This window comes from Dermacentor silvarum, chromosome 5 (genome assembly GCF_013339745.2).
Source record: "Dermacentor silvarum isolate Dsil-2018 chromosome 5, BIME_Dsil_1.4, whole genome shotgun sequence".
NCBI classification, from domain to species: domain Eukaryota; kingdom Metazoa; phylum Arthropoda; class Arachnida; order Ixodida; family Ixodidae; genus Dermacentor; species Dermacentor silvarum.
Genome location: NC_051158.1, coordinates 38,729,515 through 38,745,786, shown reverse-complemented (window position 1 = coordinate 38,745,786; position 16,272 = coordinate 38,729,515). Strand labels below are relative to the sequence as shown.

At 48.1% G+C, this 16,272-nt stretch overlaps 1 protein-coding gene across 1 annotated transcript in view; it reads left to right on the top strand.

Moving 5' to 3' along the window:
* Positions 1–15,592, top strand: part of LOC119453302 (uncharacterized) — a 31,973-nt gene extending 16,381 nt beyond the window's left edge. Inside the window, exons 2-7 of the mRNA XM_037715340.2 lie at positions 1,395–1,932; positions 4,652–4,784; positions 5,434–5,545; positions 6,235–6,386; positions 7,417–7,583; positions 8,339–15,592. Of these exons, the coding sequence (XP_037571268.1) occupies positions 1,686–1,932; positions 4,652–4,784; positions 5,434–5,545; positions 6,235–6,386; positions 7,417–7,583; positions 8,339–8,775 (1,248 nt within the window). The 5' untranslated portion in view covers positions 1,395–1,685 and the 3' untranslated portion in view covers positions 8,776–15,592. The remainder of the gene's footprint in view (positions 1–1,394; positions 1,933–4,651; positions 4,785–5,433; positions 5,546–6,234; positions 6,387–7,416; positions 7,584–8,338) is intronic.
* The last annotated feature ends 680 nt before the right edge of the window (positions 15,593–16,272 follow it).

Genomic DNA, 16,272 nt, shown 5'->3' with positions numbered 1-16,272 from the left:
GGGGATGCCAATAAATCATCATCATCACCATCATCATCATCATCATCATCATCATCATCATCATCGCATAGGTAGCGTTACGAGGTAGATGGAGAAGTCTTGAGGAAGAAAAAGAAGATTATGGCGATGTATAAATATTGATGTAATGAAAAACGTGTATGACATACCTGATTAATTCAAGTGGGCTAGGATCTCGGAAGATTTTTCTCCGGCGATGGATTCCTGGCAGCCTAGCCCCGGGCACCAACAGCCATAACCGTTGGACAAATAAAGTTTATTCCTATCCTATCCTAGGTGACTTTTGTCACCATCCCGTTTCAAATGGAAATGCCATTATATCATAATCATCATAATTAGCACCGTATCGTGCCATTTGACACGCCATGTGACATGCATGCCGCGTAGCTTGGATGCGTACAAAATTTGCATTGCAGTTCGGTAATATTCCACCACGTGTCTCGGCATGTAGCAGTTGCGTGTAGCAGTTGCATGCTGTATGTAGCTTGACCTGGTTAACTCAAGCAGGCTGGGTGACTATTTGTCACCACCCCGTTTTGAAGATGCCAATAAACCATCAACAACAACAACGCACCGTGCCACGGGTCGAGGGATGTGAGATGTGCGCCACGTATCGCAAGGTATGAACCGCTGCTGAAGAAGCGAATCGTAGAGCTACGTGCGCGGCTGCAACCAGGCATCATCGGGCTCAGGCAGACTGCTGTAGCAGAGAGCAGTACAAGCCGCAGCTTGCCGTCAACGCCGGGCAGACAGCTCAGATCGTTCTCGTAACCCTGTTGTGCGTGGTGCCGAAATTGGAGTTACTCTTGAGCCGCTCCTCCAGCTTACGCTGTGACCGTGCTGCGCGTGCGGCGCAGGCCTGTGACCTTTTTAAAACTTTGGCTCAAGTTATGTGGGACAGACGATGTATAGGTTAGAACGCTATGAAGGTTTGTATTTCAATGCTACGACCGGTCTCAAGCTCTCTTGTTTTAGGCTCTCTTGTGGTCACCCGACACGCTTCAATTCAGGCGTATATGTGAACGTGTTTCCATTTTGCATAAAATTGGCAATGGGAAAAATGTTTACTCTTGCCCCCATTTATTTTGTGAGTTGTACTGCACTTGTTACCCGCCGAACGTACCCCTTCAAGCCGTTCACTGATTACTTTAAGTTGCTAGAAGTTTTCCCTTTTTTTTTCTTCATTTACTGTTGAGCTGTGGAAAAATTTCTAGGCGGGGTGAATTTTGGCAGTTGCTGCATGAACCATATCTGAAGAATTGGCCTGACCACATGCTTTGTTAGTCTTTTCTTGTACTTGTTTGTATTCTTCTGTAACCAGTGTTATGGGATATAACAGTATACATTGATGAATTCCTTTGTCTCTCTCATTGCAGACACACTCCATGTTTCCTCTAATCGGCAGCAGTTGGGTTGTCCCGTGGTTATAAAAACACCAACGCATGGTCGTCGATGACCTCGAAAAAGAAGACTGTCATGACGAGGTCGTCGAAAGGCTTTCAAACCAGGGCGCCACTTGGCGCGACGACGGGTCAGACGAAGATGAAGAGTCGCCAACTTGGCTGACTTGGCCGGCGCGGGCCAGGACCGATCGTATATCGCCGACGGTGTGACGGCGTGTGCGGCGGGCAGCGGCAGCAGCGACCTCTATATAGGGAGCGGCAGCCATGGTGGATCACAGCCATCGCGGAGGACCGGCGGCAGCCATCTTGCTGGCGGCCATGCTGTGGTCGTGCGCCCCCATGGTGGCAGTGTCGGCGGACAGCTGGTGCAGCGCCGAGGACGATGACCCGGAGTCGCGCTGGTACTGGCGCGTCGACGAGTACCCTCACCCGATCACGCAGCCGCGGTACTGCAACCGGTACCGACCGTCGTTCGTGTGCGACCCGGACCGGGTCATCAACAAGAAGCAAGGCGAGTACGGATAGCTTGTTGCTTCGTCGTTCTCAGCGCTTTTTTACCATTTAATTATATACTCACTAGAAATTGTGTTGCGCATGTGTTCGTTTCGGACTTCAAGAAGTTATCATTTGTCCCTGTTATCGCGCACCTTAGTCTTGTTCTACGTTTTGCGATTATTACAGCGTAAGCTGTTATGGGCTCATTCCAATAGCCGCTTCGGTTCGCGACTGGTGTCCGCTGCCGCCGCCGCCGACGGCTTCCGGCGATCGTAACCGCTATCGCTGGAAATGCGAAAAAAAGTACCCGATTCCCGCCAGGATCGAACCCGCGCCCGCCCGCTGCGTGGGAGTCAGATACTCTACCACTGAGCAACGCAAGCTTGCTTGCTATCGGGCACCGGAAAAATGCGCTTTAAACAGAGCGCAGACGATCCGAACCTCCGCCACTATGGTGGCGCCATCTAGTTAAGGCGCCTGCAAACGCAGCGTACGCATGCGCAGACGACGAGATGCCATTCAGACGAGGTGCGCAATAAAAAAAAAACGTGATCCCCAGCTTCCGTCAGTATGGTGGCGCCAACTAGTTAAGGTGCCTGCAGACGCCACAGGCCTGCGCGGCCAGGCATCATCGGGCTCAGCAGACTGCTGTGCAGGGAGCATTACAAGCCGCAGCTCGACGTCGACGCCGGGCTGGCAGTTCAGATCGTTCTCGTCAAAACGATCGAGGCAAAGAGACTTGTCGCGAAGACCCTGGTGTGCGTGGTGCCGAAATTGGCCGCTCCGCCAGTTTACGCTGTGACTGTGCTGCGCGTGCTGCGCAGGCCTGTGACTTTTTTCTGTGGTATTTGTGTCGCTTTGTGTCCTTGTATCAGTCGCGCTGTTTTGAGTACAGTTCTGAAGATGAACCAAGTATAGCCCTCACCAAGATGTTGCTCATTCTCGAACTTGCATCGACATTCAGAAGTCTACAGAACTGCAAAGCTTCATTGGACATTGTGTAGGCTTTTGCGCACGAACTATAAGACGAAGAGAGTGTCACCGTTTCACGTGTCACCGCTTTCACATTACACTTTGTTTGTTTAAAGATTTCTTGTTTTTACCTATCGGATCACGTCATATATCGTCTATGTATCAAACCTCACCCTTTCGCCAATATAATTCAGTTAAAAGTGGGCGCTCACAATTGTCGAGTCCCCCGGTCATCGTACTCCAGTTTGTGCGTAAAAGCCTGCCGTCACGGAATGCTACCAACTGGCCCAAACCAGTGCACTATTCAATGGAGAGCCGCAAGTATGTCGTAATGACCCTTTTCGCGGAGCAGTTAATTCTAGAGAAGCGCAATGACGCTTACGGCCGCGCACCGCACCTCGCCTCAGCGACAGCGCACGATTACGAAACCCTTACTGCTTCTGCCTTGCTTCTGCGATATCAGCTGTCGGAAATGCTGCTGAGTTTTCGCTAACGCACTGTGCTCCAATAATGCCTGACTGAATCATGTAGATTGAAGAGGTGTGCAGTAATTGGCTGCAAAAATAGTCACTGGCATATTAATGAATGGAATGAATTTCTGTGGCCAAGTTCGCTGACCGCTGCTGCAGCTGTTCGAACTTGTTACCGGCACGTCGAGATGTACAGCTTTCCTCGAGGATACAGAAATTTGCTCATCCGCCAGCGTTGTATCGCTAACCTTCAAACAAAGGACTTCAGTCCCGGAACGTCGGAAAGAGTGAGTACAGCTCGTTAAACAATGACAAAGGGAGTAGCGCCGCTTCCTGTCATAGTAAGTTTCGCCCACATTATTTACATACATCTACCCCAGCTGGCACGGAAACTTACGCCCACTCTATCACCAACGTGTCAAGAATAAGTGAATTGGCGCACACTTGAATATATGCACACTGTATACGCACAATAAATGACGGACTACACTGATAGCGAACGAATGGTGGAAGCTGAATGTTTCGTGACGGTCCACAAGAGTAAGCGAGTTACTAGCAGAAAATAATCAGATAGTGACCGCACCGAGGAAGTTTACTGAGTCAGAAACGTGACAAGCCGCTCCTTCAAAATATTTGCGAAATAAAGAACGAAGAGCAAAGTACACTAATCCTGATTCAATTCATGAGCGGAAAGTTTGGACGCTTGGAATACATATTTAGCCCCGCTTTTAGAATAAGCACCATATACGCTGCTCATGCCGTTTGAACACAGCTTAATCAGCTCCGAAAGCGCTTTGCATGTTTTCTGAAGCTGTGGCCAAAGCTTTCTGTCATCCACGCGGCCACCGTCTACGGCATCTCCCGAAACAGAGGTTTGCTAAGCCGCACCGGTGTCATACACATCCATTGTAAACACGGAGGCAACGAAGGCAGTTGAGGCAAGCAATGGACGCGTCACCACGTGATCAAACATGGCAGCGTTCACGGGACCGGCGCGAAAAGGGTCAATAAGTGTACTTATGCATGCATTTATGCTGCAAACCTTACTGAATACACGTGGACAGGAAAAAGTACGACGTAGGGTATGGCCAACATTTAATTAAGGGAACACCTAATGAGAACCTAACGGAGTATAACGTATAAATTTTTTTTTCAATCTTTTCAAAAAGTGTTGCCTGCGTGAAGCTTTACGCAAGTCTCTTCCGGTTCTGTTCGGAGGATTAGATCTGTTGTACACCGTGGTCATTACCTGAGCCGACCTATACAACATGTGCTTCTTATTCCCGTTGGCAGCGGACGCCCTGGACGGGATCATCGAGCGCATCAGAAACGAGACACTCTGCATCTGTCCAACGTGCGGGAAGTCGCACACCAGGGGCATCACACTGGGCGTTGCCATCATGGAGCACATTCACAGGCCAAAAAAGTGAGCGCGCATAAATCAATCAATCAATTAATCAATCAGTTCGATTGTTCAAGCATCAAGCCAATCTGTATATAAAACAATCAGTAGCTTATTGAATCTGTCGTTGCATCTACAAATAAATTTCTCTGCGCACGGACAATCACAATAAATCACCCTCTGCCCAAGCAATCAATCAATAAATCAGTCAATCAGTTCGATTGGTCAATCATCAAGCCAATCTGTACATCAAACAATCAGTACATTAGCCAGTCTGTCGTCACATCTACAAGTAGATTTCTCTGGCACAAACAGTCACAATAAATCACCCTGTGTTCAAGCAGATAATCAATCGATCAATCAGTCATTTCATCGATCGACGGACCAGCCAAACAAATTACCCAGTTCTGGAACAGAAAATCATTCCATCGATCAATCACCTAGTCATCCCGTCGATGAACCAGAACGAATCAATCTACATGTATGTATATCAGACAATTGATCAACCAGTCTGATATACATACATGTAGTCGGATATACATACAACCAGTCTGATATACATACATTCGATCGATCGGTCAGTCAGTCTGTACACCAGACAGACAGTCAATCGATAAATCAGTCAATCGGTTATTCATCGATCGATCAACCGAACAGACAATCTCTATTGCAGCCAGCCGATCTCGGAAGCCGTGCGCGTCTTCGCGGAGACGCTGCGCAAGCAGTGGCATCTGGGCAACTGTGACGACGACATACTGCTGCTCATCTCAACCAAGGACAAGCAGGTATGGGCACCCGAGAACTGTGTAAGGACGTCTACGTGAGGGAAGTTTTACGTTAATGATGATGATGGTAATGATTTGTTTTTTTTAGGAGGGAATATGAGCATTCCTTTAAGGCTAGCTTTTGTTATCTTTGTGTTGTACGTTTCTCAGCCGACAGTAATTATAAGCGCTAGGGAAAAGAAATGGGCTGAACGCGTGCGTTCATACGTACGTTCGCAATGGGCACCGCCGCTTGTGACGTCAGAGGTACACCGTACTTAGTCCGTGAAGAGGGGTTCGGGACGTTTCCGGGGCTGCGCAGAACGATGCGCAGTAGTCACACAAGGGAATAAGAAAGTCCGTCCGGCGGAATCTTTGAAAGACACAGCGCAAAAGACGAGACAAGGCGAGTGGCAAACGCGCAGTGCCGTCCGGCGGACTTTGTTAAGTATTGCAAGTATTTCTTGTAGCTTCAGCCGATCAGACTCTTTCAAGAAAGGGTGGGGACTCTATGCCCATAAGTCCGAATCCTTATTTCGAGTTTCGGAATGGCTATTCGCAGTAATTACGTTAAGATAATGAAATGGTCTTTTGAGTGAGGCTTATTTAATGATGTTTTCCGCTTTTGTGTGCACTGTTCTTCAAACTTGTTAATTATTTTCGCTTACTATATCTAGACACTTCCGGTCGTTACTATAACGGATGCGCAGTCGCACACCCTGGTGGGGCCGGCCGTGTCGGGCGTGTTCCCGCAGGAAGTGGCTGACCAGATCTACCTGGAGAGCCGCGGCCACTTCTCCAATTGCGACTTCTTCCTGGGACTAGAGTCCATGGTCCAGTCGTACTTCGACATGCTGCGCAGGTAACTTCTAGAGGCGGTGAACGCAGTCTATCAAACTATCAGTATATCGGCCGTTTCCATACTGCCACGTAATGGACGTATAAGATAGAAGTGTGGAGAAGTAATGAAATCGGAATGTTTGTGTGGAGAGATAATGAAATCGGCATATTTTTTTCTCCTTCGCTGTGCGCGTCAGTCAGTCAGTCTGTCAGTCAGTCAATTCAGTCTGCCAAGCCAATCTGTCAAGTCAATCAGTCTGTCAAGTCATTCAGTCTTTCAATTCAGTCAGTCTGTCAAGTCAGTCTGTCATATCTGTCAGTCACTCTGTCAAGCCACTCTGTGAGTCTGTCAAGTCTTTCAGTCATTCAAGTCAAGTCAGTCAGTCAAGTAACTTGTGGGATAGCGAGTCACCCAGTTAAACAATCACCCAGCTAGTCTATCGTTAAGACTCAGTATCGCAACAATTTGGTCGCTCAGCCAATCATATTGTCGGTCAGCCGATCAGTCGACCAACCATAGCCAGTCATAGAGCCACACAGTCATTCAAACAATCAGCCATTCACTCATCTAGTCAGTCACTCAGTCAGTCGGCCAACCATAACCAGTCACAGAGCCACTCAGTCATTCTAGCAATAAGCCATTCACATATCTGGTCGGTGGGTCGGTTAGCCAACAGATCAGTCAGCCAATTTTTGACTCAACCATTAGATCAGTCAGTCAATTAACTAATTAATCGGCCAATCAGTCAGCCACACTTTCGGTCAATCAATCATAGATTCAAAAGTCAGTCGGTCACCAAGTCAGCCAGCCAATCAGTCAGTCAGTCATGTATAACCACTCAGCAAGCCGCTCAGCGGGTCAGTGAGTGATTGATAGAACCAGATGGTCAGCCAACGAATCACTTAGTCAACCTGTTGGCCAATCAGTCAGCTACTCAGTTTGACAATCAGTCAACCTTGTCCCGTCTCCTGACAAGAGCGGAGTAACCAACGATGTGAACGCGTTTTGTCAGCCCTGAATAACAATAATTCCTGCGTCACCGGGCGCGCAGGCTCCAGCTGAAAGGCCTGGTGGGTGCCCGCGTGCAAGCGTCGACCGGTGCCAGCGCGGGCGTCATCGTGGGCATCGTGTTCGGCGCCCTGGCCGGTCTGCTGCTCGCCGTGGCCGCCGTCTTGCTGGTGGTGCGCCGATGCGACGCCCCGTACATTTCTAGCAAGAGTGAGTATCAAACTCGACGCTACTTTGGCGAGTTGAGTATCAAAGTAAGAAGGGGAGCGAGTGACGGGATATTTTTGAGCCAATGAAATTTAACTTTTGCTAAACCGGTTATAAATGACCACTTTCTACCATCGAAGTAATCTGGCCAAAGTCGCGGGACTGCTAGTCGCCTAGTTCTTTAATTACCAGCCTCTAAATATTACTTTAGTAGATGGCGTGGACACCTGGTGGCAAGCGGATATGACGCAGATCTCAGGACCGCGGAAGAGTGGTTATCACGACTTCGCGCCAAGATGTACGGGGCTTATTTTCTAACGACGCACTTCATTTTCCATTCTCTTCGGCGTCAGTCATTGTCTCGGATTACGCCACGGCGCCGCTGTCGCTTGGTTTAGCCACTTGGCACAACGCGCGGCAAGAAAAGAACAATGGAAAATGAAATGAAACTTTACCAAATGCGGACCCTGTCATGTATATTGGCTTCTACGTCGTTTCCGGTGAGCCCCAGTGAGGAGTAGCAGGATAGAGGTACTCTCTCCAGGCCGACCTCTTCTCCTTTCTCTTCAATAAAATATTCTCCTCACCCTCGGGCGAGCAGAAACTTGCGGCGTCTTTTTATTGTTGTGATTTTTGCGAGCTTTTTTTCATTGGGTCCAGTCGTAATGAAAGCGTTCGATTCGACACCAAGGTCACTTCGTACTTAAGCTACCGGAAGTAAACTAGGCTTTTTAAGAGGTCCCAAAATTTTGTTGCAGGCATTCCTGAGGCCTGGAGAAGGATGCGCCACTTACGAACTGCGAGGCACGGTGCTCCACAGCCGGGCCGGCACAACACCAAGGCCGCTCATCCGGCAGCGCCTTACCTGGTCAGGATTCCGGCGACGAGTGCGGCGACCGCGGCTTCCGAACCGCCGGATGTGACCAAACCTCTGACTTCCGGTCTACTGCTTCCGCCGCCGCCTCCTCCTCCTCCGCACACTCCTTCGCTGAGCAACGGGCGCTACGAGGCTCCGAAGGGCGGCTGCGAGACTCCCGGGGGCCTCGACGTCAGCGACCCTAGCGACAGTTCGGACGACGAAAGGTCGACGACCGATAGCGAAGAAGAGTGCAGCTGCTGCTCGAGCGTCGGTGACGGTCATGAGAGCATACCGATTGCCAGTTCTTCGAGTGCCGGAACTCATGTCACGGTTTGAGCACTGAGATCTAGAACTGGCCAATCACCAATGCCTTTTTACCAAAGTGCTACTTATTTTAAAGGCACCTGGGCTGTGACTGCTTTTACTTTGACAGGAAACACTCATGGCCCTTTACAACGTGCTCTAAGTGGAACTTGAAGTGAATTGTTGGGGCCGTACTCCTGGACTGGGGCCGTGGTCAGAACGCTGGAAACTACAACTTGCCCGTCTCAGTGCCACTTTGCCTAGTGCTGCCTACGTCAGAGGCATCTGGGCTATGATGGCTTCGGACTCTGAGAAGATAGTCATGGGTCCAGAATGTGCGAAGGCACCTCATGCCCTTGCTAAAACTTGCAGCAGATGAATTCGCAGGCCCATATTCTGGGGACTTGGGTCGGGGTAGGAACGCATGTGAACTGGCTTGTGGCCAGTCTCACTGTCGCCTTACCAAGTTCTGCCTGTCAGAGTCATTTGGGTTACGATGACTTCGAACTGTTTAACGATGGGGTCATGTGCCTGGAATGTGCGGAAGACACTTTGCAACACGCCCCAAGACTCGTACATAGAGATATTGGCGCCCTATTTTAGGGTTACGGCTTGGTCGCTCTCAACCAGAACTGGCCAGTCTCAAGATTACTTTACCAAGTGCCGTCTCTGGCAGAAACACCTTGTTTTTTAACAGCGTCGAACACTCCGAGAACGAAGTCATGTGCCCAGAATGTGCGGAATGTCTCGCAACATGCTCAAGATAAGGCTCGCAGCGCAATTAAGATTTCTTTCGTAGTATTCTCGGGTCACATGTCGCGATTTGAAAGCTGTACTCATAGCCTGGCCAGTTTCGGTGTCACTTCACGATATTTCTCCTCTGTCAGTCCGCTAGAGGAACTGGGCGAAGGCTTTGAACTCCCCGAGGACACAGTGATGTGTCCAGAATGTGTGCGATATGTGGAAAATGGCCTCTCGCAGCGTGACCTCACTAAAACTCGCAGCGAAGTAATTTTTGGGGCCGTATTCCGGGTCGAGTACTTTCGGGGACATACTTTCGTCTTTTGCGTGACGTAATGCACAGCTCGGCATCTGATTGGAGCCGCGGATGTCCTCTACTCGCTGGCATATCCAATGAATGCGTACTGAAAGCGTGTTATACTCGATAGGGATCGCCAGAGAGTACGGCTCTTCATCGGCTACCATACGACGCAGAAGACAAGGGGCAATTGACAAAATGACACAGGGAGTTCATCGCGTCTTTTTGCCATTTCTTTCTCCTCTTTCATCTTGTCACCATTACGCGTCGCCAGTTAAACCGAATTTTCGTTGTTGAATAGGATCCACTAAGTGCCAAGGACTTTCAGTGGCCATGCTCAAAGCGTCTTGGACTGGAAATGGCTGAAGTCATTCTCGGGCCGGCTTTCACTTGAGGAAGAGCACGTGTTCTAAAAAAAAAAGAAGCTCTCTGCGCTTTTCGTCACACCCTCATTGTCGTGTTCTTTTAGTGGGCGATGATCCAGTTTTATTTTGAGAGGACTGTACGTGGATGTTCGAAGGCTCCGGACCGGACACCGCCATGACATCATATCACGACTTTTCGTCGTCTGGTTACGGGTTATGAAGACATTTAATTATCTGACTCTCCTCTGCCTCCTTGACTGACACCGAGAACAGTTACGTCGATGGACGTGGACCGCACATTCAGTGTTTGTATAGTGCTAGTGTTGTGACTACAGCGTGCATGCTCGCGTAGCAATTAAGGTCACCTTGATGCATCTATGGATGAAAACCTTGCCGTCAATGTAGCTTGAACTGCCACAGATTGTTGCCGGAAGTATCCCTGGTGCTGGATGTTTGCTGACGTAAGCGTGACGCTCAGACTAAGCGTGCGCAGGTGTCAGAAGCAGCCCAAACCAGTTTTCCAAGGGACAGTGCCTTCGTATGGAGGCCATTCGCCTCACCTTGTTTGACAGACGTGAATCACCTAAATATATTTAGCCTACCCGTGAACTATCACAGTTTTCGGAATACCGCAAAACGCGAAGCGCTCCGGTATTCCGTAATCGGTACAGTTGGCGACATCTGTTGGCACTAAGTCAAACTAGAGAAGAGGGAAGATCGCTTCAAGATGGAGACTTGAGGTACCATAGTTGAGATGATTAACAGTAGTGGAACAAGGAATGTCACTGGCTGAAGCGAGCGTTATGACAAGTGGACTCTAGCTTGTCAAGACCCTGACGAAGACATGGACAAAGTGGACCAAGTCCACCACAATTGTCGAGACGTTGGCTTCCGCCTGCGACATCCCTTCTTCGACCACTGTTTGATGTTTTCAGGCGCTGGTTTACGTAGAGCTCACAAGGGTAAAGATTGCTTGGAGGCGCCAAATTGTGGCACTGAATTCAACTCCAGCGCACAAAACTACAATTGTGACCACTATGTACTACTTAACTGCTGGTGTACATGAATCGGCACCAACCATCACTGACGTATAGTGACGTTCTTTTAACGCGACAGCGTTAAGGGCCCGTGTCGCAGAAAATCAGGCGTCGGCGTTCGCGGCCGAGAAAATCATCCCGCACCATCCCGACCACGCAGGCCCTCCGCATGGCGCAGAGGCGATAGTGACCTAATTGAATTTATCAAAGTAAAAAGTGCCAGAAAGATCGTAAAGTACGACTTAACCACAATCTACAGGCATGATAGCGTCGGATTGTAATTTGAATATACGAGAAAACATAATTCTGTTACGCAGAAACTCAAACCACAAACCCCTTTTCCAACATTTCTACCATTAATACAGCGGCGCGCTCCGGTCGGTTACTTTCAAAAACACCATCCAGATGGCACTGACCTCCTCGGCAGCGGCGCACGGAGGCGAAGGTGGAGAAAAAAAAGAAAGCTGCAGTTGGCAGGAAGGCTGACAATCAGTCAGGGATCTTTGAATGCTATCGCGTTCGACACATGAAGGCGAAGCTTAAGCGTTCTCCATTTTTTTTTGGCGAGGACACAGGCCTATGCACCACGAAAACGTTCCTAACACATTGTGGTCGAAGAAAGTGTCACGAGATGTCTCTGCTTGCACTGCTGTCACATGGCGTTCCGGTATTCCGTAGCGCACCACTATCAGTCACTTCGTTTTTAGAACAGAAGGCGAACAGAACCACTGTGAAAGTGTCGGTATTCGTACTATAGACTGTGCGCAGATTGCGAAAACGATGGACAAGGTCGGGAGGTGGAATTTATTTTGGCGCTTCAACGACGCCATAGTGACCGCGTTCTTACGTCGCGCTAGTATATGCTACAGTGCAGTTTAGAACGTTAGCAAGACCGCGCTATACTGCACAATGCTTGTACTGGTAATCGCACCATCGATACCCACTTCTCATATGTGCTTTAACTTCTCGCCAGAACCTTGCCCAGAGTTGAGAAGGCAGTTTCTATATTTCGCACGGGTGGTGTCATCATGGCATCGTGGACGTTCAACTCACGCGGATCCAGTGCGTCCCGCTGCGAACCGTCCAGTGTTCATATAGCTTAGAATTTATTTCGCTGGGTGATGTGCGTGTTAGGCGGTATAGATACGCATTATATTGAATTCAATTCGGCAGATATTTAAAAAAAGATTGTTTACTCGTGGTATAAACTTGTCGCCTGCCTATTTTTCTAGGTTTATTTCACGGCCACTTCATGCAGTTCAGACGCACACTAACTTGTATTTTGAAGGCAAGGTCTTCTCAGCTGACTTCGCACGGGTTTGGTGTATCTGGGATTTGGGTATCTCGTAACCACTTCCAGATGAACAAATGGCGCTTTCAAGCCTCCAGAGCGTCGTAGCGAGTCGCAAATAGCATAAAAGTGTAGGTCTAAACGAAACAAGAAGAGACAATTAGACGCAGAGAAGGTAAAGTTAAAGGTACGGACGTTATTAGAGTAAACATAGTCGAAGATTAACGTACCACATTGCACTAAACACCTGTAAAGGGAGCACCACCGCAGATAAAGACACGTGAAGGCAAAGCCGCCGTACGGCACACTTTTGGGAAATGGGGCGAGTTCGCTTGGATAAAGTATGGCTCGTGCGAAGCAATGGTGTCTGGAAGGCGGCTTGGGCGGTGCCCACAAAAAGCGAGATTTAGAGGCAGAGTAGGTCAAATTAACGGTGCGAGCGTAATTAGCACCCATATAATAGAAAATTAGCCACTTGCACCATAAAGTGCACTATCTTCGGGATCGGCTCACCTCTCTTGTTGGTCAAATAAGGAAGGCCAACCAAGTATCGACGCTAAGGAAGACAAGGTCGACGTAATTGTGCCTTAAATACAATATGAATAAGATACGAAATGAGTGAATAATGAGCACGAAAAAGAGACAGAAAAACACAGAATAGATAGATATAATTAGCATTCATTAATACAATCACTTGAACTACCATGTACAACGACCTTGTCTTCTTTAGCGTCGACACTTGACTATCCCTTGTTTTGTGCTAAGTTTAAAGGATTTCTGGCTTACCGCTACTTTAAAGCGATAGTTTTCTTTGGCTGTTCCCCTTCACTTCGCGGTTAGTCAATTTCTGGCGGTTTACTATTTAAAAAAAAAGTTTATTCAGCAAAAAACGATACTCAGAGACACTCTGAGTCACGATAAGGGCACGATACAACCAGAAGCATAACATATACAAAGAACTGAGCAGCATATGCACGGCATTTTTTCACATACATGTTCAAGTCCGCACGTTCAGATTAACATATTAGTACTAGTACTTAGACCATTAGCGCAGATACACATAAATGAATCGTCACATTATTCAAACGTTCAGATTAACATATTAGTACTAGTACTTAGACCAATAGAAACACGCAGATACACATAAATGAATCGTCACATTATTCAAATGTTCACATTAACATATTAGTACTAGTACTTAGACCAATAGAAACACGCAAATACACATAAATGAATCGTCAAATTATATACACGATGTTGAACGCATAGAAATGCATGCATAACGGTTATGTGTAATCGATGGTTTGACTGGGAAATTTAAATAATTATGTCGTGATGGCATTAGACGTGTATTGCCAACTTGGAATATGTGTGTCACTAGGTGCTACTATGCGCCGAAGGAAAGTATCAGCCAACGGGCTCATAAAACCCTTGCATGCTGACCAAGTACGCCCACCTCTTGTTCCTCGTAACAGAACAAAAGAATATATATATCGGCGGAGACACTTCGGACTGCTTACGTGTGGGAATGCGAAAGCATTATACCGTTTGTAGACCTCAGAACGTCATGAACGGGCTCATTTTATACACTCATGACGTGGCGCCACCTCCTCCCCATTGGCGGCAACGTTACGTGCCCAATGACGCACGCACTAGGTCACGTCAGCCAGATGTCTGCGACGTGACGTGTGCACTGACGCACGCACTAGGCACACCTTTAGTCAGCCAGAACATGAAGACACGGAGCCGTGGCGTCGGGGTAGCGTGCTAGTGTCACACCCCGGAAGCCCGGGTTTAATTCCCACCCAGACCGAAATGTAGCAGATTTTCTTTTCCAAGCAATTACTTTGCTTCATTTACAGAAACCTTCCTGAGAAATTTGACTTCAATCCGAGCACTTTCAGGTGTGTTCTTACGCTTTGCGCCGTCGGCCATTTTTGGTACCATCTTTAGGCCACGCCGGCGCCGAGGGATTTTCGTGTAATGGGGCATATAATGCTGTCGCATTAAAATAACTTCCTACATGAAACTTGAACATATAATGCCGGCTCACGCGCATGCTTAAAGCCCATCGATCCGGTAATGGAAGAGTGAATTATATTTACGGTTTCTTTGATTTTCTTTGCTAATTTAGCTACTCGGTTATGTGCCAGTGTGTGTGTGCCATGTTCTCGGCCAATCGTCCAGGTTGGCCGAGATGTCCCACTACGATTCCTACATGAAACTTATCAAACCAAACCAGTCTTTGTGTAGCATTAAATGAGCATCACCGATAAACAAAGCTTCGCTTCGTATTGATTCCAACAATGTACGTTGGATCTGCGCAACTTCCTTTGGACGCTGGTCAACGCCGACGGTTTTCCTTCGACCTCATCTCGCGCACTATCGAGGTGCGATAGCTGCAGCGCCACTAGCACGCTCCTTATCATGCCACCATTCTGGCATTCGTATTCTAGAATGTTCCTACACTCTACACTCCACTTCGACTCAAGAAAGTTGATTGGAGCGCCACCCCTTGACAGAAATGGTCAGTGCGCTTCATTGACCCTCGCAGTAATTCTTGAAAAGAAGTGTCTTCTTCGGTCGAGGGGTGGTGCTGCGCTCGACTGTGCTAAAGTTAGCAGGTTAAGCGACTATTTGTCACCGCCCCGTTTCAAAGGGGAGGCCATTAAATCATCATCATCTAGTGGAGGAAGAGCTTTGAGTTGACGATCTCTTGAGAATACGGGGCTGAGATGCTTTCAGGGCAACGCTAAACCGTGCTGTAGCTCGCAATGCTGCTTCCCCTTCGGCCGAAACTGACAATTTTTTTTTCTCTACCTGTTTCCCACTGAGTTGGCAAGATGGCATTTTTTCCCTTTCAAAATTGTTCAGAGAAAAACATTTGACACCTTTGGCTGCCTAGTTTGTTCAGAAAAAAAAGGAAAATAAAAAGAGTTATACAGATTTCGTGTAATGTTGGAATCGATATCATGCTACGCATTTTGCAGTTAGCTGGCCATCCAGCATTGTTTGCGTTTCTGCAAACTGTTACCAGAAGGACCAACATATTTGTGCAATGCGAATAATTGCGCTTGTGACACGAGCGTTGCAACAACAGCTGCAAGGAGTTGAAGATAGCTTTTTCAGTTTCAGTTTCAGTTTATTATTCATTCAGGATACATAGTTGGTTGTTAGTAGTATACAGGAGAGGGTCCCAAAGTCATACGACTGTAGCGGGACCCTCAGTTAACAAGAAGATTGGTACAAGATGATTAATTGATAGAGCACGGTGTTTTCGCATTTCACCCCCATCGAAATGCGGCCGCCGTGGCCGGGATTCGATCCCGCGACCTCGTGCTCAGCAGCCCAACACCATAGCCACTGAGCAACCACGGCGGGTGGCAGCTGCAGGGAGTTGAAGATAGTTTTACATCGATGGCGGTTGCACGACGACTGTTTCATTGTACTCTGGAAAGAAACGTTACAGTGTCTTTCAGCCGCATAGAACCTTACTGAAACTGGGGCCGAATTTTGTGCTCTTTGCCACCGGCTGGCCTCCTTCGCAATTGTGTGTGCAACATCACGATTGGCCGACACCCGCTGTTAAGAACAGTTTTATTGCATAAGTGAATATGGGCCCTGGTTCTTAGGTTTCTTTGCAGTGATGAGCGTTTTACAAAGCTGAAAAACGGCGTCTTGCTAGAATTCGAACTGAATGCATGGCTTGTATTCCCTCTAAAGGTGGCAGCATTTGATGCGGTGACTAGTGTACGCTAGAACTCGAAAGTTAGACCCTTACGCGAGTTCCACAAAAGA